This window comes from Megascapheus bottae, unplaced genomic scaffold (assembly GCF_031878675.1).
Source record: "Megascapheus bottae isolate mThoBot1 unplaced genomic scaffold, mThoBot2.hap1 HAP1_SCAFFOLD_76, whole genome shotgun sequence".
NCBI lineage: Eukaryota > Metazoa > Chordata > Mammalia > Rodentia > Geomyidae > Megascapheus > Megascapheus bottae.
Window position 1 is genome coordinate 34,351 of NW_028327824.1, and position 25,903 is coordinate 60,253.

A 25,903-nucleotide genomic window follows, 5' to 3' on the forward strand; every position below is an offset into this window, starting at 1 on the left:
TTCTCATGCTTTCTATTTCTTTTATAAAATGTTTCCAAGTAGAAAATCCACAATAACGGTGATATAAACTCTCTTAATACTGGATTTATTTACATCTCTAGGTCCCGTGAAGCAATGCATTATCTGTAAAGGTGCCTTGTATATCAGTGAAATTTTGTTGATTCAAAAATTTTTCTTCTCTTGTTCTGTAACAGAACTATGAAAAGTAAGTGCAGAATGTACTTCTCCCGGGATTGGTTAACTCTGAAGAATTATAGCTTTCAAGGTTTCATAGGCTATAGATTTTAAAAGGCTCACCACCACCTAAAACAGCTCTGTGTGCATGACTTTCCATAATGTTTGGTATATTAAGTATATTTTCAACACAATCAGTGTGAAATTCTTCTGTGTTTTCCCCCTCTTAGGTGAATGGTTTGTTACCTAGTGATACTATACTGAGATATATCCGGATTACACTGTAGCAGTGTTGACCCTCAACAAATGTGATATGTAAGTCATGGGATTCAAAGATGCTAAACCATGAGTAAAAGTCCCAAGCTTGGCTGATGAAATTGAGAATATACCTATACTTTCTTTGTTAATAAATGTCAACTCTATGGAAATGATATGTCACACATTCACAAATTAAACACATTTCTTTTTCTTTCTTTCTTTCTCTTTTTCTTTTTGTGGTCTTGGTACTTAAAATTGAGGACATTAGCACTGTCCCTGAGCTCTTTTGCTTGGAGCTAGTTTTCAGATACTTTGTGCCACATCTCCATTTCTGTTTGTGAATTGCAGATGAGAGTCTCAGGGACTGTTGGCTGCGGCTGGCTTCAACCCTGAGCCTCAGTTCTATCTCCTACAGAGGAGAACTACCAGCGTATGCCAGCACCACCAGGCTTCCTTCTGTTCAAAATACTGCAGTTGAGATGCTGTGATAGGCATGCCTGAGTCCATGTAAACTGGGCTCTGGCAGCAGCTGTTGATCCAGCATGAGCAATTGGTGAGTGGATTTACCTGTCATCTGAAAGTAAAATCATTTTGAAATATGGTACCAAGACAAAGTTGATATTACTGCCCAACCATATCATGTAACTATTATCTGTTTTGAAAATAAATACCAAAGGAAAGAGGTCAAAAGAAACTTTCTCATAGGCTGTTCTAAAGTTAACTATGAGGAGCTAAAAGAGTATCACAGGTCAGGCACTCAAGTCACAATGACTAGTTTGAAGTGAGGAGGAATTCAGATATGAAGTAGCTAAAGGAATCAGGATAAATGTGTCAAAAGCCAGGACTATTTCACCTGAAATACCACCATCATGATGGATAGGAATCTTGCTTCCGCTGTGCAGATCTTTTTCTCCATAAGACAGTCAGGAAAGAAAGCTAGTATTGGTGGAAGCAAGGAGTAAAGGGGAAACAGAATCAAATATTTAGATGATATATCAGCTGGAATTTTTTTATAATGCGTGAAGTGGAAAACAGTGAACACGGATACAAAATTTAAAAGCCATATCAGCTGGAGTTTCTACATAATGAGCGAAAGGGAAAAGAGGAGACCTGGAAGCAGAATTTGGGTGATATATCAGATTCAGCTTCTACATAGCAAGGGAAAGAAAATCTAGGAAACAACAAAACCACAGAAAACATTGGTGTAGGTTCACAAAGAAAGAATTCTTTATCAGTCTTGTCTAAAAGCTTTGTTTTTTAGAGATGAACATTTAGTTAGATCCCAAAGTCTCTCTTTTAGGAAAACACAAGAAATACCCTCTTGAATATGTATATATATATATATATATCATATTTATAGTTAGTCTTCAGTGAATTGCAGCTAATTTGTGTGAAAAAGTACATATAGGAAGGGCCAGGTGTATGGCCTAGTAGTAGAGTGCTTGCTTAGCATGCAGGAAGCCCTCAGTTCTATTTCTTGGTAACACATAAGCAGGAAAAGTTGGAAATGGTGCTGTGTTTCAAGTGATATAGCACTAGCCTTGAGAAAGCTCAAGGACAGTGCCCAGGCCCTGAGTTCAGGCTCCAGAATTAGCAAAAATTAAAAAGTATATATAGGATTTTACATAGTATTTGACTGTGCTTAATTTAATGATTCAAAGCAGATCCTATCTCTATCTAGAGAGGTCAGCTATAATAGGTCAAATAATGAACATAGATAGGCATATGTATGAAGATATACAGAGACTAAATTAGTATGTAGGACCGATTTTTTTCTTTGTTTTTATTTTGTAGGATGGGGACTTGAACTCTGAGCCTGTGTGCTATTGTCCCTGAGCTCTTCAGCACAAGGCAGGGGCTATACCACTTGAGCCATAGCACTACTTCTGGGTTTCTGGTGGCTAGCTGGAGATTCCAGTCTCATTGGAAATTACAGTGGCAAGGCTGGCTTTGAAATATGATCCTCAGATTTCAACCTCCTGAGTAGCTAGGACTTTAGTCACTTGATCCCTGCATTATGGAAACTATTTTGAATGTCACAGCTGTGCAGCTCTATCTGCGCCATACTGTCCTTTTAAAGTTGGTGAATGATTGAGACACCAGTGAGCAGATGGGGTTCTTGATGTTGCAGTGAACAGTAAAGAGAACTCTTAGAAAACTCTGATAGGATAGCTTGTTTATAAGACCTATTCTGAGAGGCTGTACACATTTTGTAGACTGCAATGACAAATGATCACAGAAAAAGTAGCTTCCGCAGTAACAATTTACATCACAACACTTGGGAATATAGGGCTCAAATCAAAGGGCCCACAGCTACTAGGCCCCTACTCAGGGCTGAGGAAAAGGAAGTTCCTTGTAGATCCCTTTTCCCTGTTTTCCTGGTTGTGGACAATTGTCAGGCCCATGATTCCTCTTCTAGATTGCTGCCCTTCTTGGCACATGCCATTCTTATTTTTTCATATATTTTTTATTGTAATTAATAGAATTGTTACATGATATTTGCCAGATAGATGGTGCATCACTTCACATACATTGATAACCTTTCACATGTCTTGGTCCCCATTTCCCTCCCCCCACCCCCACCCCTCATCTTGTTTCCCCCCCTTCTCTATCCAATTTCAAATAACCAAAAACAAATATATCCGATATATCAGGTAACAATGTGAGATACTGTAACAATATGAGATAACCAAGGGACAGCAAAAGAGATAAGAGATAACATAGTACCTTAAGAACAACAATCATTCATTATATGGCTTATGTTTCTATATCCTAGAGATCCTTTCATTTAGCGTCCTACTATATGGCCTTTTGTATCAAGGTTTTGCCCTATTGCAAATCTCTGCTAGGACAGCCCAAGGTTTCCACTGATTATGACAAATGAGGGAAATCACTGAGCCTAAATTCCTTTGAGTCTGGCTTACTTTAGTTAATGTGATTTTTTCTAAGTCTTTCCATTTCCTAACAAATGGGGCAATGTCATTCTTTCTGACAGCAGCATAGAATTCCGTTGTGTACAAATACCACATTCTTTTGGTACCGTGAATACTTTTTCAAAATCTGAATCCAAGGTTTATGACTCAATGAATAGTGTGTAGATATCATTTACCTTGGGTAAAGCATTGAAGTCTAGGCTCAAGAATGATTTTAATTGTGGAAATGAACAGTTACTGGGTGTTCCAAAGAAATCATATTCTCAAAGAAATTAGAGAGTGTTTGTGTGAGTGAGTGTGTGTGTGTGTGTGTGTGTGTGTGTGTGTGTGTGTGTGTGTGTTTATATGTGTGTTTGTGTGCTGGTACTCTGGTATTATGACATCTGCCCCTCTGCTCTTGTGCTTAAGTCTGATATTTTCTTTTCAACTCTTCATTTCCGGTCCAATATTTTGTTGCCAATATTTTGAATTGGAAATGTCCTTTCAAAGCCATTTCTACTCTGATTTCCTTCCATTTATTATCATCAGTCCTCTCAGTAAATGTCATTATTGAGTTGAGCAGTGGTTCACCAATCCATTCCTGGCCATGCTGAGGGCACAACAGGGGTTCATGTGATGAGACTGCGTTGCCAAATGCTAGTCTCATCCCATGCAGCTTCATCTAGTGCAGGCTTCTGAAGTCAAATCTCAGTACTGCACAGAGGCCTGGTAGGGATAGCAGAGGTGGAGGCGTAGCTCCTGTAGCAGATCCCATGCTTGGCATGGAGAAGTCCATGGTTTCAATACCCAGCATTGTAGATAGAAAATGATAGTTTTCTTTACTTTTTAGACTCAACTTTTGCGTATGTGTTTTATTTCTTCACAGTGTGGACACTTACACCCAGAGGGGAAAGTTGTCCCAGTCCTGGCCGGCCCTGAACATCTGGTGAGTCCCCCGTGTACTTCTCATCACAGTGCTAACCAATATGCAGTGTTGTAACCATAGACAATACCCATGGCAGGCACACAGTGTCAGTACAACCTTGTTTTCAGTTTTGAAAATAAACAGGCCACAATGGAACACACCAATAAACAACTGTTCCTATTCTCTTTGGAAGTCAAGTTGCAGGATCTACGAAGATAAATGAAGATGGTCACAGTGAATATATGAAACTCACACTAATTGAATGGAATGGAATCAGATTTCACATACAAAGTAGCTAATGGAGCCTGAATCAGTTCTTTATACCCCACACTTATGTTACCTTGAAAGACTCAGCATCACATCAGATAGAGGTCCTGCGGATCCTTTTATCAATCAGAGAGGTAGGACAGACAGCCACTAATACTCCAACCAAGTAGGGAACAGAGGTGCTACGGAAGCAGAAATGTAGAGGATATGTCATCTTGATTTCCTACATAGCATGTGAAATGGAAAATAAGGGAAGCCACAAAGCCACAGTCAACACTGTGTAGATTCATAAGGCAAGATCTCTTGGCCAATGTTGCATAAACACTTTGTTTGGCAGAGGTGAACATTTATTACAGTAAGAAGCATTATTTTCCAGGAAAATTCAGGAAGTACTCTCTTGCATATACAATATATAGATAGTTTTTGATGAATTATAGATACTTTGAGAAAAAAGTAGGTATGAGAATTAACATAGTATTTGACTGTGTATAATTTAAAGTTAAAGTAGTGATAATAAGGGGAAGGAAACGTATGTCTAGAGAAGTCAGCCATAAGTGTCAGATACTGGAATATAGATAGGTATGTGTATAAAGTTGTACAGAGAGTGTGCATCAAGTTTGTGGGCAGTATTTTGAATGTCACAGTAGTGCACTTTTATCTGTGCCATTCCATCCTTTCACGAGTTGGGTGAATGACTAAGATGAGTGAGGAGAATGGAGTTCCTGTTGTTCTAGTGAGCCATAAAGAGAACTCTTAGAAAAATCTATAATCAGATCACCTCCATGAGACTTTATTCCAAGGGATTGTGTATGTTTTCTAGAGCTCAGTGACAAATCACAATGAAGTAGCTTCTGCACTAACAATGTATTTGAGATCACTGAGGCGATTCAGTTCTCCAAGGGCCCATGCACACTTGGCTCTGACTCAAGGATGAAGAAAATAATTGAAGCACAAAGTCCCATTTTTGTTGTGATAGTTTTCTTGCCCATGGATTCATCCTCTAGTTTTCTGACCTCTACCACTTGAGCCTCAGCACCATTTCTGACTTTTTTTTTCTATGTGTGTGGTACTGAGGAATTGAAGCCAGATCTTCATGCATTCTAGGCTAGCACTCCACCACGAGGCCAAATTCCCATCCCAATGCCAATTTTTAACAAATATGAATCCAGGGTTTATGAGTTGATGTGTAGAGTATAGACATCATTTATCTTGGGCGAATCATTAAAGTCTTGTGATCAAGACATGATTTTAATTGCTGAAGTGAAGAGTGACTAGGTGTTCCAAAGAAATCACATACTCAACCAAAGAAATTATGGACTGTGTAACCTATGTGTGTGTGTGTGTGTGTGTGTGTGTGTGTGTGTGTGTGTGTGTGTGTGTGTGTGTTTGTGTGTGATATGTGTGTTTATGTGTATTCATATGATTATGCACTGGTATTATGACATGCCCCTCTGCTCTTGTGCTCTAATATAATGCATTATCACTCAAACTCCACATTTGTAGTCCAATGTTTTGGTGCAGGATTGGAAATAGCCATTCAAAGCCATTTCTACTCTGAGTGCCTTCCACTTGCTATCATCAGATCTTCCAAAAAATGTTATTCAGTGGTTCACCAGTCCATTCCCTGCCATTCTAAGAGAAAACAGAGGTTCTCATGATGAGGCAGCATTGCCAAAACTCGAATCACTCCTATGCAGCTTCATCTAACCCAAGATTCTGAAGTCAAACCTCAATACTTCAAGGAGGCCTGGCAGGGATAGTAGAGGTGGAGGTGTAGGTCTAATATCAGATCCCATGCTTGGCATGGAGAAGACCATGGTTTCAATACCCAGCAATGTAGATATTTTTCTGTGCTGTTCTGGCTCAATTTTTGTGTATGTGTTTAATTTCTTCGCAGTGTGGAATCTGACACCCAGAGGGGAAATGTATCCCAGTCCTGGCCGGCCCTCAACATATGGTGAGTCCATGTACTTGTCAACTGAGTGATAAACAATGTAAAGTATTGTAACTGTAGACAATATATATGACAGTCGATCAGTATCAGTACATCCTTGTTTTAAGTTTTGACATAAATAAGAATAGAAAAGGTCAAAAGACAATTGTTCCTGTTTTCTTTGAAAGTCAAGTAGTAGGATCTATAAAGGGAAATGAAGATGGTCATAGTTCATTTATAAAGCTCACACCAATTGAATGTATTGGAAACAGATTTCACTTAAAAAAAACACTAATGGAACCTGAATCACTTCTTCATACTCCACTCCTCTGTTACCTTGAAAGGCATACTATCACACTGGATGGGAGCCTACAGATCTTTCTATCAATCAAGGAGGCTAGAAAGACAGCCAACAGTAGCACCAGCAAGTGGGAACTGAGGGAGTCATGGAAGCAGCAGTGTAGATGGTATATCAGCTTGATTTCCTGCATAGCAAGTGAAATGGAAAATAAGGAAAGACACAAATCCACAATATATGTCCATAAGGAAAGAATTCTTTGTCAATCATTTTATAAAAGATTTCTTTATCAGAGGTCAACATTTCTTTGGACCAAGAACCTCATTTCTAGGAAATTCCCCTTCCAAAAATAGTATATTCTGTGATTGTTTTTGATGAATTATACCAAATTTGGGTGAAAAATAGTTTTAGGAATTTCCACAGTGTTTTACTGTGTATAATTTAATGATTCAAAGCAGATCACATGTATATCTAGAGAGGTTAGCATAAAAGGACAGATACCAGAATATGGATATACATGTGTACAATGATATTCAGAGACTGAGCACATAGAATGTAGAGAACTATTGGAATGTCACGGCAGTGCGATTTTGTCTGTGCCATTCCATCCTTCTGAAAGTTGGGTGAAGGACTCAGACTCCAGGAGAAAGTGAATTCTCTCGGTCCTTGTGAGCAGTGAAGGGAACTCTTAGAAAACTCTGATCAGACCACCTGGGCAGGAGACACAGATTGAAGGGTTTGTACACATTTTCTAGGACTGCAGTAACAAAGGATCACAAAGGAAGAACTTGTGCACTAACAATTTACTTCCCACGACTGGGGATTATAGGTCTGAAAGTGGCTGTGAACATTTGTCTCTTGTTCGAGACAGTAGAAGGGAATGTCTCCACAAAGTCTCCCTTTTGGCTTGGACAATTGTTTGGCCCATCCACTCCTCCTTTAGATTTCTATCCTATTTGGCAGATGCCATGTTCTTCTGTACAGTTAATGCAACTTTTTCATAAATGTGAATCGAAGGTTTCTGATTCCATGAATAGTGCACAGACATCATTTATTTGGGTAAAGCCTTAAAGTCTTGGCATCAAGACATGATTGTAATTTTTGAAATGGACAGTTGCTGGGTTTTCTCACAAGATCACATTCTTCCTCAAGGAAATTACCAATTGTGTGTGTGTGTGTGTGTGTGTGTGTGTGTGTGTGTGTATGTGTGTGTGTGTTCCTGTGCAGTTGCTGTGGTATTTGGCCTTGTGCTCCTTTTCTTCTTGTGCCATGGGTGTTGCTTCCACTCTTGATCTGTACATTCCCTCATCAGCATTTTGCTGCTGAACTGAATTAGCCTTTCAGACACATTCTTTTCCTTAGTGACTTTGTTTTTTCATCTGTCTTCAGTTCTCTCAGTACATGATCCAGTAGATCACAGAGGTCTGACAGTGGTTCATCTACCCATGCCAGATCATCCTGAGAGCACAACCAGCAAGGGATGATTGAGTCAGCATAGACAAAAGCAATCTTCTGTCCTCAGAAGCTTCATTCAGCACTGGGCCCAAACTTTAAGCTGCAGTTTCAGAGACAGGGATTGAAGCTATAGAACAGTTAGATACACAACTCAAATGCATATCTAACGAAAACCATAGTTTAAACCCCCAACCTTTTAGGGAAATGCATTGTTTCTTCTCCCAGTGTCCCACTTAATTGTCTCTATGTTTTGTATTTTGTTATAGTGAGCACCACACATTAGAGGTCCTCATATCTGAACCGAGCGCAAATGTTTGGTGAGTTGATTTGACATCTCAGTGTACAACCGTTTTGGAGTCTGAGGACAATACAGATTATACAGACAGCCTAGGAATATCTTTATGAAGTCATTTTGAATATTGACACAAATAGCGGATGATTGGGTTGGTCAAAAAACACTGGTGGATTGGCTGCTCTGTAGTCTAGGAAGCAACCAAATTTTTAATAATGTCAGTGCTTGTAGGTTGCTTTCTATTAGCCAACGGAGGGGACAGTCCTACTCAGAAGTAACCCTGTGGTGAAATGGTGTGTAGAGCCTAGTGTTAAAGTTCTTATTGAGTGTGGATTGACCCTGCATTCTCCAGAATGGTGATACTGAAAAGCCCACCATTATATTGATGGAATTCCTGCTTCTGGCCTACTGTCCATTGTTCCTATCTGAGAGTTGAAATCAGTAAAGATATCCCAGATTATTGAAGAAATGGAGGAAGCAGAAAATTAGGGAATTCAGGGTTGAGTTCCTTTGACTTGCATTGAAAGTTACACAAGATGGAATTAGGCATTGTGGTAGATGTACTGAGAAAAATTCTTCCATCTTGGATGAAACCTTTAATTTTCTGAGGTGCATATTTAATATCCCCAAGAGATACAATTCCATTTCTATGGCAAAATGGAATACTGCTTTTCATTTAATAACATGCCTCTCAGTTTTGCACTGCAGTACCAGAGAAAATCACTCGAGGGAACACAAGAGCTGGAGATGTAGATGTAGCTCAAGTGGCAGAACATTTTCCTAGCAGGAGCAAGGCCATGATTTCGATATCCAGCTTGTATAAAACATGTTTGAGTTCCTCTACATGGTCCAACTCAATTATCTGTTTCTAATTTTATTTCATTACTAGTGATGTCACGACGTTTCCAGCCACTGCGGTTTGTGACTCGAACATTGACATTTGGTGAGTTGTCTATCATCTGAAAGTTAAACTGATTTCAATGTAAGTACAATGCCCAATCAATATGGCAGCTTCTCAGAGAGTTCTCATGTAATCCTTGTGTGTATTGAAATAGAGAATGATAGCATAAATGAACACACACTTGATCATGGTCTGCTTTGAAGTGAAACCTAGCAACCAAATCCTTATTTACATATCAGTTCCTGCAGGCAACTTTCACAGAGCCAACAGTGGTAAGAATCCCAGTTAGAAACAGTGAGAATGGTCTTAGTGGTTTCTCAATGAAACAAACAACAGATCTTTTTCATTCTCCAGAATTCTGATACCCACTATCAGAACTGATGAGAATCCTTCTTCGGCTACCGTTCCTTGTCCATTTGTGAGAGGCAGTTAAAAAAACAACCAAATAAATGAAAGGACAGAGGGAGAAGAGCAGACTTAGAATTCAGAAAATTAGAAGTTCTAAAGCATTGAGTTCCTCTGAAGTGAGTTCCAACTAGCATTAAACTGCATAATATCAATAGCATTGTGCTAAGTTTACTAGGAAGGAAAGACTTTAATCATGCATAAAAGTTTTCTTTTACAAAAGAAATTAATTTTCCTTTCCAGGGAAAAATGGAAATACCTTTGTTCATTTTGCTAAGTTATGTATTATTTCTACTCCTATGAATTTATTTGTGTTAGGTAAACTGTAGCCAATTTGAATAAAAAACTAAGACTATGAGTTCACATGGCATTTGACTATCGTTTAATCCTCTAGCACGGATGGAAACGATCCAACAGAAGTTGGGACAGACAAACTGACAAAAAGGTCAGATAACTATATGTAGATAAAGATATGTAAATATACATGGTTGTTAAGCAGAGTGTTTCTGGGAATTATGTTCAAAATGTTCTCAGTGCAGCTTTTGTCTGTAATATTACTCCTTTTTCATGGTTGTTGAATAAATGCGAAACGAGTCTCCCAAAAGTGTTTTGCTATTTTAGTAAGCAGTGAAGCAAAATTCCTAGACAATCCACACCTTGCTGATATATGAGATCCTACTAGAATTAGATTTGTTCCTTTGGTGTTACAGCAGTGACACACAATTCCATGCATTTGTTCTGACCAAATGAATTTTTTCAAGGTGAAGAAATAAAATGTCATACCAAAGAGACTACAAGTTTGTTTCATTGTGAAAGGGGTAAATAACCTCTGGTACAACTCTTTCCCATATTTTTGCTGGTTATGCCCAGTTCTCTGATGGGTGTGCTCTTTCTCTAGATCCAACACTTAATTTATGCATAATATTTTCATGGTCCACTTCATGCCACATTTTAAACACTGTGGTTCTAAGGTTGGTGACACTATGAACACTTTATAGACAGCATTTTTTATTGTAAATAGTAAAAGGGTTACATGATATTTGCCAGATAGAAGGTGCATTAATTTACATACATTGATACCCTTTCACATTATAGACAGCATTTATACTGGTGAAAGAGATGAATCCATGGCATTATGATTTTATTTTACTTCTTACTGCTCACATGTGAATACAGGGATCATGAAAAAATTCACATTTCAAATAAAAGAGTTTGGAGACAGATTGGGTCCACGAGCATGTGGGATGGGGTACTCTGATACTATGGCTTCTAGTCAGGGCTTCATTTATATTCTGCTTTCTTGCTTATACCTGAGGCTTTGCTTCTGGAACCACACATACAGTGCAACGTTTTACTGGATCCTTGGAGATGGACAATTGCAAAAATAAATTTCTACCCTGGATGTTTTCATATTGCTATCCTCTGATCTTTGCCACCTGTGTAGATATAATTATACATATGAACCAAAAGCATGCACATCCATCGTACATTCTGGTGAAAGCCCAAGTGGAAAGATCACTGATCAAGCAAGCCTAGGCACAAAGATTCACCATACCATGAACAGAGAGTATCACAGATAGTGCTCTGAGTTGAGACCTGAGTACTGGAGATAAGGGATGTTAGGGACAGAAAAGCTAGAGATACAGCTCCATTGGCAGATACTTGTGTGGCATACTCAAGGTCATAATTTCTATACCTAGTAGTGTCAGAAAAAAATGTGTGATTTTTTTCCAACATGGTGCAACCTGATTTTTGTATATGTTTAATATGTCCACAGTGAAGACAACGACTTAACAACGGTTGTTTTTCATTCTAATGAAGACAACAGTAATTGGTGAGTTGATTTTTTTTAGTAATATATCATTTTGGAGGATAATGTGTCTTCAGACTACACAGGACTTCCTGTCCATATATGCAGGTAATCATGATCTGGTTTGAAACTTATTAGAAAATGATAGAGTAGATCAAAATACACTGGCTCATGGGGTGCTATGAAGTCAAGTACTAGCATCTCAAATCCTTAGATCACCACAGTGCCTGTCAGCTAGTCACATGAGCCCAGGCAGCTGGGAATCCCTTTCTGAAACAAAAAAGTAATCCCAGCGGTCTATATGGCCCATGAAGGAAGACTATATCCTTCCTTCTATAGATGCCTGCAACCACAATCAATGGTAGCCCTGCTTCTAGACTTCTGTTCCTTGTCCCTATCTTAGAGGCAGGAAAGTCACCAGGGAATAGAGGACACCTAGAATGCTGATATTTAGATGATATTTAAGTCTTGATTTCCATTAAAATTAGTTGAACTGAAACCAGAAGAGGTTATTCTCCATCAGATCAGGTAGATTTATTGGGTCATAGTATTCTTAAATTTTAGGGAAAAGTCTTACCTTTTGCAAGTAGAAGAGTTTAATTTCTCTAAGATGCCTCCAATTGAGTTCCCTAGCATGTATGGATACTGAACATACCTATCCAAGTAGACAAATGTGCAGACTGAGAATTGTGATGTTCATGGAGGTTTCCAGCACTAGAGAACACCATTAACCTAGTTACTATCTGATCTGAATACAGTGTGTATAGGAGTCTTTCTAACTTTGTTTCTTTGGGTAAAACAGAAACTTATCTGGATAAGAGAGAAACATGTCAGGAAAGCAATGTTTCATGTCCCTGTTGTGTTTAAGACACTGTAAAAACACCCACACAATCTAAAAGAACATTTCATTCAAAATGCTTTGGGATGAGATTTTTCAGATTGGGTGAAGGACAAAAGAATCCTGAAAGAGCAAGAAACAAAGAATTTGGAAAGAGCCAGGAACAGGCTGCAGTTGGCAGGGCGTAGAGGAACCTTCAACAGCAGGTGAAGCTGGTTCTGCAAGTACCCACTCATCATCACTGTTGATGGAACCCGCCTCACATTTATACGTGTTTCATGTTTATTCTGGTGGATATGGATGGATGTAAGAAGTTAGTCTAGGGACTTAATCAGGAATTTCTTGGTTGCAATGAAGATGTGTCCCTCTAGAGTGTAATTGTACTTAAAAAAGGGGACTATGCATTGGTATTAAGATGATAGGTCCTTCAATATGAATCCATCAGCTTTTCCTTTGCAAAAGTCTAATGTTCAGGTCACTCTCACAGGAAAACTCATTTCTAGTTAAAGATGTTAGATATGAATTAGGATGATATAGATGAACATTCAAGGTCAGTTATTACCAGACTCATCAAAGAAATGCAGTGATTGGCTTTTCCAAAGTTATATTTTATAACAGTATCTATGTACGTTGGTCCATATTGATAGCAGACACCTCAATCCCAGTGTACATTGTTCAGAGGCCCAGCTGCAGGTCTCTAGTTTATGGCCCTTGGGTTACAGCGTGAAGTCTCTTATGGTGGTGAACTTTCGGTGTTAGTGACAGACACTGGGATCAAGAACTTAAATAGTATACAAGAGATGTATACTAGGAGAACAAACTGAATCGGGAGGTAACAGAAACCATCACCAAATGCTGTATCCTTTTTGCATCTGAGAAGAAAGGCAGAGGAAGTAAACATTTTCCTATATGCAATAGGTGTTTAATGCATCATAAATTTATACAACTCAGTAAATTGTAAAGTCATATACAAACTTCCAAGTAATTGATTTACTTGGGCGTAAGGTTCCTGTAGCTATAAGCTTCAGAATCATTTTTATACAATATTTAATTTAAGAATATATATCAGATCTGATATGTGATCAAATGTATGTTATCACAAGTGTGCATATATACATATATTTATAAGGAGTGAACACACAAAACACATGAGTTAATGATAGCTAAGTGTGTAGAGCACATGATTGGAAGTGGGCAGGATGAAACAAGAGGAGAAAGGAAGAAGACGTTCAAATTTGTAAAACGACCCTCTTGAGGGTTTGGATTTGCAGTGTCATTTTAACTGTGTCATGCTTGTCACTGATGTGTCAGGGGATGACATCTGTCTTCAGATGAAACTGGGTGAGGGAAGAACAGGTCATGAGCAATATGCTTCGTCTACATTGCTCACATTAATAACATATTCCTTTAGAAAATATGAAGTATATTACCTATGGGTCTGCGTTGGGGTCCTTCTTGGACATCTAGGAGGGGGGTAAGATGGCGACGGAGCCCACAAATAATCCCGGGAACACAGACTCTGGAGACCAGGCTCCAGACTCTTGGTGCAGTTCGCTAAATACAGTTCGAGTGGTGGCTGCCACATCAGCAAAGGGGGACCTCCCTGTGTATGACCATCAGCCAATGATGTCCTGAGACACGCCCCACTTGCTAGGAGTACCCGGGAACTCCTATTTCTGGTGGGAGGGGCCAGGTGCCCTCTGCCTCTGGACTGCTTGGGTCACTGAGTGTGTACATGCTGAAGCACAGGTGGCAAACAGCAGGCTCCTAAATCACTAGCTAGGAGTCCCCGCAGTTTCCCCTTTTTCTTTATTTGTGGACACTCATAACGGAATGTAGGATGGGGCCCAAACCTTGTGTAAAGATATTAGCTAGATGGCATCCAGGCAAGCCTGGATAAACTCAACCAACTTAGCTAAAGCAAACATGGGTCCTGCTGCTGTGGAAATGAGTGTGGTGGGCCAGAGAGAACTAGGGCTAGGTGGGTTTAAGATGGGACTGGCGTTAACGGGAGACACAGCCCCCATGTACTCCCCAGCATGCTTTGAGGGAAGACAGTAGGGTTGCAGTTCCTCTGATTGTATTGTTCATAATGATATCACGGTCCCATGCCAGGGTAGACATAGGATGAGGTAGCTTTGAGGAGAGTGTGGAGGCAGAGTCTGTGGCATCCACAGCCAGCAGAGCAGTCATCCAGGGTGGTTTTTCTGGATAGGTCGGTGTCCTAGGTCATACTGGTGAGGTCACAAAGGTGGAGGCAGAACTCAGGTCAGCTGGCTGCGGCTGGCAGCCTTCTTCCAGGGGGGTGCTGGTCTCCCGACTGGCTCTGGAGCTAAGGTGACTGAACCCTGGAGGCAACTCAGAATAGCGACCACGATGGGGAAGAAATGAGGCAAATCACCAATGTGCTCCCCTTTCTGACCTGCCGGAGTACCCTTTTCCACATGGACTCATCCCGTATCCTACCCCCAGTCCCTCACAGGGAGAGAGACAGAACAATTTCATAAACTTGCTCAAGCTGTCTATCAGAAAAGTGAAGGTGCCTGCTCTCCAAGATCCCTTTCCACATAATTGGTTATAGAGATCCACTTACCTACTAGTTGTGCCCCACGTCTGGGCACCAGTTTTGGGGGTCTTTCTCAGACTTCTAGGAGGGGGTACGATGGTGACAGAGCCCACGAATAATCCCAGGAACAGAGTCTGGACACCAGACTCTCAGTTCAGATCTAAGTTTATTTTAGAAAACGCGATGGCTAAATACAGATCAAGCGGTGGTTGTCATGTCATCAAATAGGGACCTCCCTGAATGCGACCATCAGCCAATGGTGTCCTGAGACAGGCCCCACTTGCCGGGAGTATCCGGGATCTCCTACTCCAGGCGGGAGGGACCAGGCACCCTCTGATTCTGGACTGCTTGCATCACTGAGAGTGTACATGCTGAAGCACAGGTGGCAAGCAGCTTGGCTCCTAAACCACTAGCTACAAGTCCCCACAGGTCTGCAGTAGATTGCAGAAAGAAACAGACGTAGAGGCTAGTGAGCAGCAGAACTATTTGTATGAAAGATCAATGTCATGTAAGTATCCCTTATAATATACAGCCCTGTCATTATGTGAAGCTAGTGTTTACAATGCCCCTGGGTCTAGCTGTGCCCCTCTGCCAGCTTGTTCTGATCCTAATCTCTAACAAACTGAAAAGACACTTACCCTCATAATACACTTTGTATTGTTTTATAACAATGTAGATATTTTTAATGGTGGATATAAGAAATTGCTATGAGAAGTGGAGAATCTGGAACTTAGCTGTGAGAAAAGAAGAAATTTGGAATGAGAAAACAGGGCCATTCGAAGCTAACAACACTGCTTTTACTTAGTTGCAAACAATGAGCATAAAAGTTTTGTTGTATGGATATGGCTTTCTTGTATGGAATTGTCCCAGACCAAATATGTCCCTTCCCAAACTACTCTCTCTTCTTTATATGGAAAGGGTGTTGCCAAGTCTCACAGTGACTGGATTGATATGGTAATAATGTTCAATCTTGGCACCACATACTCTGAAGATTATCCCAACATGTGTATGGAGGATATTGCAGTATCGTTCAGAGCAAGTAATGACTCCATGGTTACTTTCTCTCCTCTATCTTCAGTTACTTGGGAAAACTGGAGGTTTTGATTACATGTGATGAAGATCATGGATAGATGACTACCCTGCCTTCTCCTTAGGAAGTTGTGGCCTAGTGTCTTGGTGACTCAATGAGTAATGTGTTCTCTTTACCTTTGGAGATGGCCTTGCACCTGTCTTCTTTTCTGACCCAGTGAGCTAGATACACAATTACTTTAGAACGCTTATTGTTAATATTTTATCACCAAGTATATTTCTTTGATAATCTTAAACTGTAATGTTGTGCTGATTTGAAATCAAGTGTGTGAAGAATATCTCAGTTATAGGGAAGAAGCATAGTCCACTGTTTTGTGACTTGCAAAATAAGTTGACCTAGAATATGAAGTTTAATTATTCATGTGATATCTGACTATATGTATTTTTGTTCCTATAGCACATCTGCATTTGAATTTTGTTCAGCACATGATGATGACAGTGTGACTGAAAGGTAAGCTATACTCCAAGCCATGTAACAGAGTGCTAGACAAATGTATATGTAGAAGTTTATGCACATATTTTATATGAATGTATGTACAGACACAGGGACACATAAGTATCCACATTCATAAGGCTGGAGCTGAGCCCTTGTATTTGAAGAAATACAAACAGCATGAAAGGAGCGGTGACATGTGTGATGCAGTGCAATTCAGAAAGTGAAAGATTCTGTGTTGGAGGTGATCCTATGTAGAAGGCAGCATGGAAAACAAGTTATTGAGACCCTTATCTCAAGCAGTGAGCCTGTCCTAGGAGCTCACAGCTGTATTCGCTTCTCCCAGGAGCACAGATAACCAAGTGATGATCTGAGGCCACTTCCAGACCTAGACAGAAGGAAGACCTTCCTGGAAAGACATCTACAGCACCAAATGACTTAGGCCATTACTCAGGTGGTCGAGTGTTTGCCTAGCAGGCAAACAGAATGCCCTGTCATCACACTCCAGTGTGACAAAAAGGGGAAGCATTCAGTAACTTTCCAACAAGCTCCTACTGGGCTCTGTAAAACATTAGGTGTGACTCCTTTTGTGCTAATACACCACTGACTCTGTACCTACCTCCAAAACTCCCCACCCTGTGACTACTATTCTACCTCACACTTCTTGACTATCATGTTGAGCTGTCACATTAAAGTTAGTATGTTTTTCAATATCATCACTTTGTTTTCATTTGCTTCAAGACACTTTAAATTTCTTTCTTGGTTTATCAGTCCCCCAATCATTCAAGTGTCTATCAATTAACTTTCATGCGTGGTTTTGTCCTCTCTCTTTTTGTATCTCTTTTTGTATTGCTTTGTAAAAATAAGATACATTGGTATATCCAATTTTTGTTTCAGTTTCTTCTAACCTGGTTATTAGCTTAACATGTGATTTTCTGTTAGAATGTATATTCTTCAGTTAGAAAATGAAATGTTTTGAAGTGTCTTCTAGACAAATTTGAAATGTGGTAAACTTTGATGTTTTGTGATTGACATTTTTGTCTGAATGATCCTTCCTTTCTAGCAATGGATATGAATGCATGTAATATACTCTTCAAGTATATGTCTCCTTGTAGGTCTCATGATGTTGGTTTTATAGAAAAGCATTTTCCTGCACTATATACCTCTATCTTTACAATAACTATTCCTGGTTGTTTATTTGATGTATTTGCCATAATTTCCTGCTCTTCTTGACATCTTTTTCCAGTGATTACTGTAGTCTGGGTTTTTTTTTTACATATCAAGAACTGCTTGTTATTACTTTCATTTGATTTTTTCTAGACATATACTCTTCTTTCCATCCTCACTCTTAAAAATGGGTATTCAGCAGCCAGCATATCATTGGGGCAGGGGTTTTCAAACTTACTCTACCATTGGCACTTTCATTGGATACAATAATGCATATTCCCCTAAGTTTCTGATTGATCAGAAGAGACATATTGCTCCCATTCTCATTTATTTCTGTCATATATCCTTGTTTCATTGCTTCTTTGTTATTTGGTGGCTGCCAACCCAGAGAAGGATTGATTCTCTTCTTCTTTGTGTATTAGCCTAAAATTGTATCCTGTATGACTGGCAGTAAGTTGACTTAGTGAGTGTCAGTAAAGATATGATTAAAATACTTGATTATCATCAAAGTACATATTTATTTCAGCTTGAAATAAATGCTTTTGTGGGGTCTGTGGTAATATTAACAAACTATTGTTAAGTGAAGGATAGTTATACAATAGTAAATGTTAATATATCATTTTTATTATAATCAAAATGATGACCTAGTTTCATCTATCTTCTGATTTTATCTATCATTATGTATGGTATCCTATGAGGTAGCAATTTGCTATGAGTAGTGAAAATTGATCATTTGTATAAAGTAGATTGTTCTTTGACTGAACATGTATGCTAAAGTTATGGGTCATGCCTGCCTATATATTCCAATACACTTCTATCCTGAAAATTGTCTGTAGGACATAATGTGTGATCTTGGATGGAAATGTGAGTTAATATCCTTGAAGGCTCTCAATGATCTGATGATATTTACATATATTCCTACATATCTACGCGTACTCCTAAGGTCAGAATGAAGGCAAGAAATGTGTGCATACACACACAGATGTCAACATGTTAAACAAGAAGTAGCAGAGCAATATGGTATAGGCATGAGATCCCAGCTGTGAGACATAGGTAGGAATAGTATAGTCTGCTCTCAAACCTAAGCAGTGAAGGAAACTCTGTGGGAAATGTATGAGAGGTAAGAGATTTTGCCCCAAAATGAAGAACTGTCATCTGATACTACAACTGAACTTCCTGAAAGAAACAAAAATGAAGGGTAGGGTCTAAATATACATACACTCTCACCTATGTGTATCTATGCATATTTACATGTTGGTAAGTCCAGACAAACGAGAATGGATAGTTACAGAAAAGAAAGTGATAGAGATTAGAGAATTTAATTTTAAGTATTGATGACACTGCAGAGCCTTTGATATTTTTCTAAGATCCTTGGGCTCTAGTATCAGTAGAGACCTTTCTAATATCTTAGGTATTTCCAAGAAGAAATACCATGAATTCTTCTTGTTCCTAGTCTATTGTAGTGGCCAAAACCAATTCAGTGTTATGCTGTAAGACTCAGCAGGTTAAGAAATTTCTCTCTGGTGACTCCATTTTGTCTAGCTAGAGGATAAAGCAAGTTACAGGGGTTCTGTCTTGTCTGTCTGACTGACTGTCTCTGTTTCTCTCTCTCTGTCTATTCTCTGTGTCTCTGTGTGTCTCTCTCTGTCTCTCTCTATGTCTCAATGACTGAGAAAAGGTTGGTCATTAGGGGTTTTTAAATTTGATGTGTATTTTCCAGAAATGCCTTACTGTTAAGGTGTGTTTTCAGCCCCAAACAAAAATTTGCCTAATTATGTGCTGGATGTCTATCTCAAGAGATGATGCTGAAAAGACCAGAGAATCTTTTCATGCCCATGATCATCCCTGGTATGTCTCATTTCATTGCTGTGGGAAGGAGGCTGGCTAAAATGGAATGACTTGCCTAGGATTTCACATGTTCTGGGGAAAACAGACAGCTGAAGACAGCTCCCTCATACCATTTGTGATATTTTTAGTGGATGAGAAGTCTTTTACCATCAAGTGATGGTTGGAATTTTATGTGAAAGGTAATACCCAAAGCATGTCTGTGTGTTTGTTTGCACATATATTCTGTAGATTAAGGTGAAAAACTCATGAACTACAAATCCTTTTATGAATCAGAGAGGCTGGACAGACAGAGGACAGTAGTGCTAGCAAGGAGGGGAGAGAGGAAGCAGAAATGTAGATGGTTGATCAGCTCCATTTTCTTCATAGCAAGGGATATGGAACATAAGGAAACCCACAAAATCACTGCAAAAAGTGGTTTAGGGTCATGTGAAAAAAACTCCTTTTACACCTTGCATAAATCTTTGTTTATCACATTTCATTGGAGAGAGAGGCCTCATTTCTAGGAAAACACAGGAAATAACCCCTAGCATATAAAGAGTATTTAGAGTTAGTATTCAGCTAGTTATAGCTGTTTGGAGAGAAAAAGTAGTTTTAGGAATTTCCAGAGTATTTGACTGCGCATAACTTAATGGTTCATGTTGGTAATGAAGAGCAGAACACTCAGAGATCTACAGAGGACAGCCATAAGAGGTCAGACACCCAAATACAGTCAGACTTGTGTAGAAAGCTGTACCGAGATGAAGGAACATGTTAGTGGGAACCATTTGGAAGGTCAGGGAAGTGCAATTTTGTCTGTGCCATTCCATCATTTTGCAAATTGGGTGAAGGACTGAGACTCCAGTAAGGAGAGGGAGTTCTCACTGTCCTGGTGAGCAGTGAAGAGTTCTCTGCTTCTGTCCTGCCACCCATTGGTCCAATGTGAGAGTAAGTCAGTAAAGACATCCAGGATTACTGAAAGTAAGGAGGGAATAGAAGGAACAGAGGAAGCAGAATATTAGGTATGACCTCAGGGTTGAGTTCCCTGGAACAACATCGTATTGAAAGTCATACAAGATAGCATTAGGTCCCGTGTTAGGCTACTGGGAAAAATTCTTCTACCTTGAATTAAATCGGTCCATATTTAATTTCCTGAAGAGATTCAACTGCATTTCTGTGGTAAAATGAAAATACTGCTTTTCATTTGGTTCTGGTCTCTTAGTTCACACCAGAGTACTCGAGCAAATTGCTAGATGGAACAAAAGAGCTGGAGATGGAGCTGCAGCTCAAGTGGCAAACATGATCCTAGCATGAACACAGACATGGTTTAAATTCCCAGCCTTGTAGAAAAGTTTGATTTCTGCAGTATGTTCCAAATGAGTTTTCTGTGTCTTATTTTATTTTATTGTTTAGAGATGACACAACGTTAACTGCAATTGCAGTTTGTGACTCAAGAATTAACATTTGGTAAGTTGTGTTATCTGTCATCTGAGTGTAAATTCATTTGTAGTGTGAGTTTAGTGTACAATCTATGTGACAGCTTATCAGTATCCTCATGTAATAGTTATTTTTGTACTGAAACTAAGTAGAAATTGATAGAGTCAATTAGTACATACTTGGTCATGGTCTGCCATGAAGTGAAATTCGCAATCATATCCTTATTTACCTATTATCAGTGCTTACGTGCAACTTGCACTGAGCTAATGGAGGTACGAATCCCAGTCAGGAACAATTAGGTTGTCTCAGTGGTTCTGAGGTGAAAGAGTTGTTGGGCCTCTTTCCTTCTCCAGAAATCTGTTTCTTAGACAGGCCCACTGTCAGTTCTGATGAGAGTCCAATTTCTAAGCTGTTGTTTCTTGTATTTTGTTGATAAGCAGTTAAGAAAACAGCCAAGTTAGTGAAAATAAGAAGGGAGTAGAGCAGACTTAGACAGCTGAAAATCAGATTGCATAAAGGATTGAGTTTCTCTGTAGTGAGTTGCATGTACAATTAAACTACATGATACCAATAAACATTTTGTTAATTTTAAGAAAGAAAATTTCTTTACTTGTGCATAGAAACTTTCTTTTGAAGAGATAACAGTGGAAATTCCCAAAGAAATTAATTTCCTTTCTAGGGAAATGTGGAGACAGATTTCTGGTATTCAGGGAGAGTTTTCCAGCACTAGAAAATGACATCAACTAAGTTTCTACCTCATCTTGATATTGTATGCCTGGGAATCTTTCTAATTTTATTTGGACAAAACAGAAATATATTAAGATATGTTTTATGTCCCCATTGTGATGGAGATCCTGCAAAAACACCAGCACAATCTAAAGGGCATTTCACAATCCTTGGACACACACTACCAAATCCCCACTGTTGACTATACTTCTGTCTTACACATCTGGAATATCAACTTGAGCTACCACATACAAATTAGTGTGTTTTGCAATAGAATCATTTATTTTTCTATTTGCTTGAAGTAATTTTTACTTTCTTTCTTGGTTTATCAGGGCTCTGATTGATCAAGTGCTTATCAATTTACTTTCATGAGTTATTATAATCCATAAAGTCTTTGGGATATTTGTAGCTCTGTCTTTATAAAAATAAAAGATACATAGAGCCTGTATCCTAGCTACTGAAGAGTCTGAGAACTGTGGATCGTGGATCAGAGACAGCCCTGGCACTAAAGACCTAGAGATTCCTACCTCCCATTAAGTACCAGAAAAAAACAGAAGCAGTGCTGGGGCTCAAGAAGTAGAGTGGTAGCTCTGAGCTGAAGAGCTCAGGGACAATGCCCAGGCTCAGAGTTCAAGCCCCTTGAATATCAACCAAGTGATACAATCCTTTCTGGACGAAGCAGTGGAGACCTAATTAGTAATATCTGTGGGAAACTCTGGAATTCTTATCCAGTTAACTTCCTGAAAGCCAGAAGTATGGCTCAAGTGGTAGAGTACCTCCTTCACAGAGAAAGCTAAGGGAGAGCACCCAGGCCATAAGAGAAAGCCCAATAGTACCTGCACATAAACACACTGAGAAAGAGAAAGAAGGAAGTCCACCTCCCTATCAGAGACAGTCACAGGCCTGATGTGAATGGATGGAAAGAGATATTCCAATATGGCACCCAAAAGAAAACAAATGTAAATGTACTCCTAGCTGGCAAAGAAAACTTGAAAGTATTACAACATGAAAGTCATTTCATTTTGCTAAAGACACTGCAATGATTAAGAACAAAAAGGCAACTAATCCTCAATGCACCCAATTTGACACAACAGACATCGCTGAACATAAATGAGTAGATGGATCCCAACCATGTTAGATCCTTTCCAAAGAATCCGCAAGAAACCAGATTCAACTGAAGGCCAAGAGCCAAAGGCAGCATATATCTGCAGAATATTCCACACAACAGTCCCAGAATAAGTATCATCCCAGCAACCCCCAAGCTTTCTCCAAAGGAAATAATATTTAGAGCCTAGAGGCAGCGTTATTCTTTTTCCTTTTCCCTTCCTCTAATATTCCTCTACAGTAATTATTCAAAGAGGTTTCTTGGCAGAGTATAAAGTAAGTCTTAACAATTACATATAAGAAAAGACAATGTTACTGTTTGCTATCATACTATGATGGAATTCAATTGGAAATAGACAAAAGATAAAAGACAGAAAATATTGAAATACATAGAAATGGAACAAAACGCTTTGAATGGTTAATTGATTATTGAAGAAAGAAAGGATAGATATGTATTCAAGTCTATAAAAACCATTAGAGAGTCTGACTATGACATTTGGTTTCATCCTATAGGGACACCTCATCCTATACCACAACCAAACTTGACGAAACAAACAACAATGAAGGGTAAAGTCTAAATATATATATATATATATATATATATATATATATATATATACTCTCATCTATGTGCATCTATGCATAATTAAATGTAAGTAAGTACAGTCACACATTAAGGATAGTGTCTGAAATGAAAGTGATTAGGATTATTGAACTTTATTTTAGGTATTGATGACACTGCAGGGCCTTTGATATTTTTCTAAGATTTTTGGGCTGTAATATCAGTAGATAACTTTCTAAAATCTTAGGTGTTTCCAAGAAGAAATGTCAAGAGTTATTGTTCCTAATCTATTGTGGTGCTCAAAGGCAATTTAGTGTTTTGTTGTAAGGCTCAGCAATTTAAAAACTTCTCTCTGATAGAGGATAAAACAAGTTACAGTTGTGAGCTCTCTCTATCTCTCTGTCTCCTCCTCTCTCTCTCTCTTTCTCTCTGTCTCTCTGTCTCTCTCTGTCTCTCTGTCTCTCTCTCTCTGTATCTCTCCTTGTCTCTTTGTCTCCATGAATGAGAAAAGGCTGATTATTAGGGGATTTTTAATTTGATGTGTATTTTCCTAAAATGCCTTACTGCTAACGTGCGTTTTCTGCCCCAAACAAAAATTTGCCTAATTATGTGCTGGATGTCTATCTCAAGAGATGATGATGATGATAAAAAGACCAGCGAATCTGTTCATGCCCATGTTCATCCCTGATGTGTCTTATTTCATTGCTGTGGGAAGGAGACTGTCTAATATAGAATGACTTGCCTAGGATTTCAGTTGTTCATGGGAGAAGCGGCAGCTGAAGAAACCTCCTCATATCATTTGTGATTTATTTACTGAATGAGAAGTTTTTTATCATCAAGTTAGGGTTGAAATATTATGTGAAAATCAAACATTACTAAACAGCCAAAGCATGTCTGTGTTTTTGTTTCCACATATATTCTGTAGGTTAAGGTGAATAAGTCATGAACTAGAAATCCTTTTATGAATTAGAGAGGCTGGAGAGACAGAGGACAGTAGTGGCAGCAAGGAGGGGAGAGAGGAAGCAGAAATGTAGATGGTTGATCAGCTCAATTTCCTTCATAGCAAGGGAAACGGAATATCAGGAAACCCACGAAAACAGTGTAAACAGTGCTTTAGGGTCATAGGAAAAAACTCCTTGTGAATCTTGCATAAGTTTTTATTTAGCACAGGTAATCATTTCATTGGAGAGAGAGGCCTCATTTCTAGGAAAGCACAGGAAATACCCCCTTCCATATATAGTATATGTAGAGTTTGTTTTCCGGGTATTAAAGCAATTTGGGAAGAAAAAGTCTCTTTAGAAACTTCCATAGTATTTGACTGTGCATAATTTAATGGTTCATGTTGATAATGAGGAGCAGAACATACATAGATTGACAGAGGACAGCCATATGTGGTCAGATACCCAAGTATAGACAGAGTAGTGTACAAAGCTGTACAGAGAACAAGAACCGTATTTGTGGGAACAATTTAGAAGGTCAGGGAAGTGTAATTTTGTCTGTGCCATTCTGTCTTTTTTGCAAATTGAGTGAAGGATTGAGACTCCAGTATGGAGAGGGAGTTCTCCTTGTCCTGCTGAGCAGTGGAGAGTTCTCTGCTTCTGGCCTGCCACCCATTGGTCCAATCTGAGAGTAAGTCAATAAAGACATCTAGGATTACTGAAAGTAATGAGGGAATAGAAGGAACAGAGGAAGCAGAGTATTAGCTATGACCTCAGGTTGAGTTCCCTTGAAGAGTATTTTATTGAAATTCATACAAGATGTCAAGAGGTACTGTGGTAGGGGTACTGGGAAAAATTCTTCTACCTTGCATGAAACTGTTCCATATTTAATTTCCTGAACAGATTCAACTGTATTTCTGGGTAAAATGAAAATACTGCTTTTCATTTGGTTCTGGTCTGTTAGTTCACACCGGAGTACCAGAGCAAAGATCTAGAGGGAACAGAAGAGCTGGAGATGGAGCTGGAGCTCAAATAGCAAACATGATCCTACGTGAACACAGTAATGGTTTTAGTATCCAGCCTTGTAGAAAAGTTTGATTTCCTCTCTATGTTCCAAATCAATTGTTTGTGTCTTACTTTATTTTTTAGAGATGAAACTACGTTAACTGCAATTGCAGTTTGTGACCCAACCATTAACATTTGGTAAGTTGTATTATCTCTCATCTGAGTGTAAATTCATTTGTAGTGTGAATTTATTACACAATCTATATGACAGCTTCTTAGTGTCCTCCTGTAATCATTTTGTTTGTAAAAGAAAATGATAGAGTTAGTTAGCACATACTTGGTCATGGTCTGCTATGAAGTGAAAAGTAGCAAGCATATCTTTATTTTCCTATTATCAGGGCCTTCATGCCACTTGCACTGAGCCAATGGAGGTAAAAATCCCAATCAGGAGCAATGAAGTAGTCTCTGTGTTTCTGAGGTGAAAAGAGCCGGTGGGCCTCTTTCATACTTCAGAAATGTGATATTTGGACTCTCAGTTCTGATGACAGTCCAGCTTTTGGACTCTATTTTGGTGAGAAGTAGTT

At 39.0% G+C, this 25,903-nt stretch overlaps 1 protein-coding gene across 1 annotated transcript in view; it reads left to right on the top strand.

The window, feature by feature from the left end:
* The first annotated feature begins 392 nt into the window (after window positions 1-392).
* The window catches only part of LOC150039098 (uncharacterized), a 46,173-nt gene continuing 20,662 nt past the window's right edge, over window positions 393-25,903 (top strand). The window contains exons 1-11 of the mRNA XM_090328006.1: window positions 393-489; window positions 781-985; window positions 4,231-4,290; window positions 6,434-6,493; window positions 8,489-8,539; window positions 9,404-9,457; window positions 10,215-10,265; window positions 11,598-11,654; window positions 16,521-16,574; window positions 23,328-23,381; window positions 25,464-25,517. Coding sequence (XP_090184132.1) covers window positions 975-985; window positions 4,231-4,290; window positions 6,434-6,493; window positions 8,489-8,539; window positions 9,404-9,457; window positions 10,215-10,265; window positions 11,598-11,654; window positions 16,521-16,574; window positions 23,328-23,381; window positions 25,464-25,517 — 506 coding nt within the window. The 5' untranslated portion in view covers window positions 393-489; window positions 781-974. The remainder of the gene's footprint in view (window positions 490-780; window positions 986-4,230; window positions 4,291-6,433; window positions 6,494-8,488; window positions 8,540-9,403; window positions 9,458-10,214; window positions 10,266-11,597; window positions 11,655-16,520; window positions 16,575-23,327; window positions 23,382-25,463; window positions 25,518-25,903) is intronic.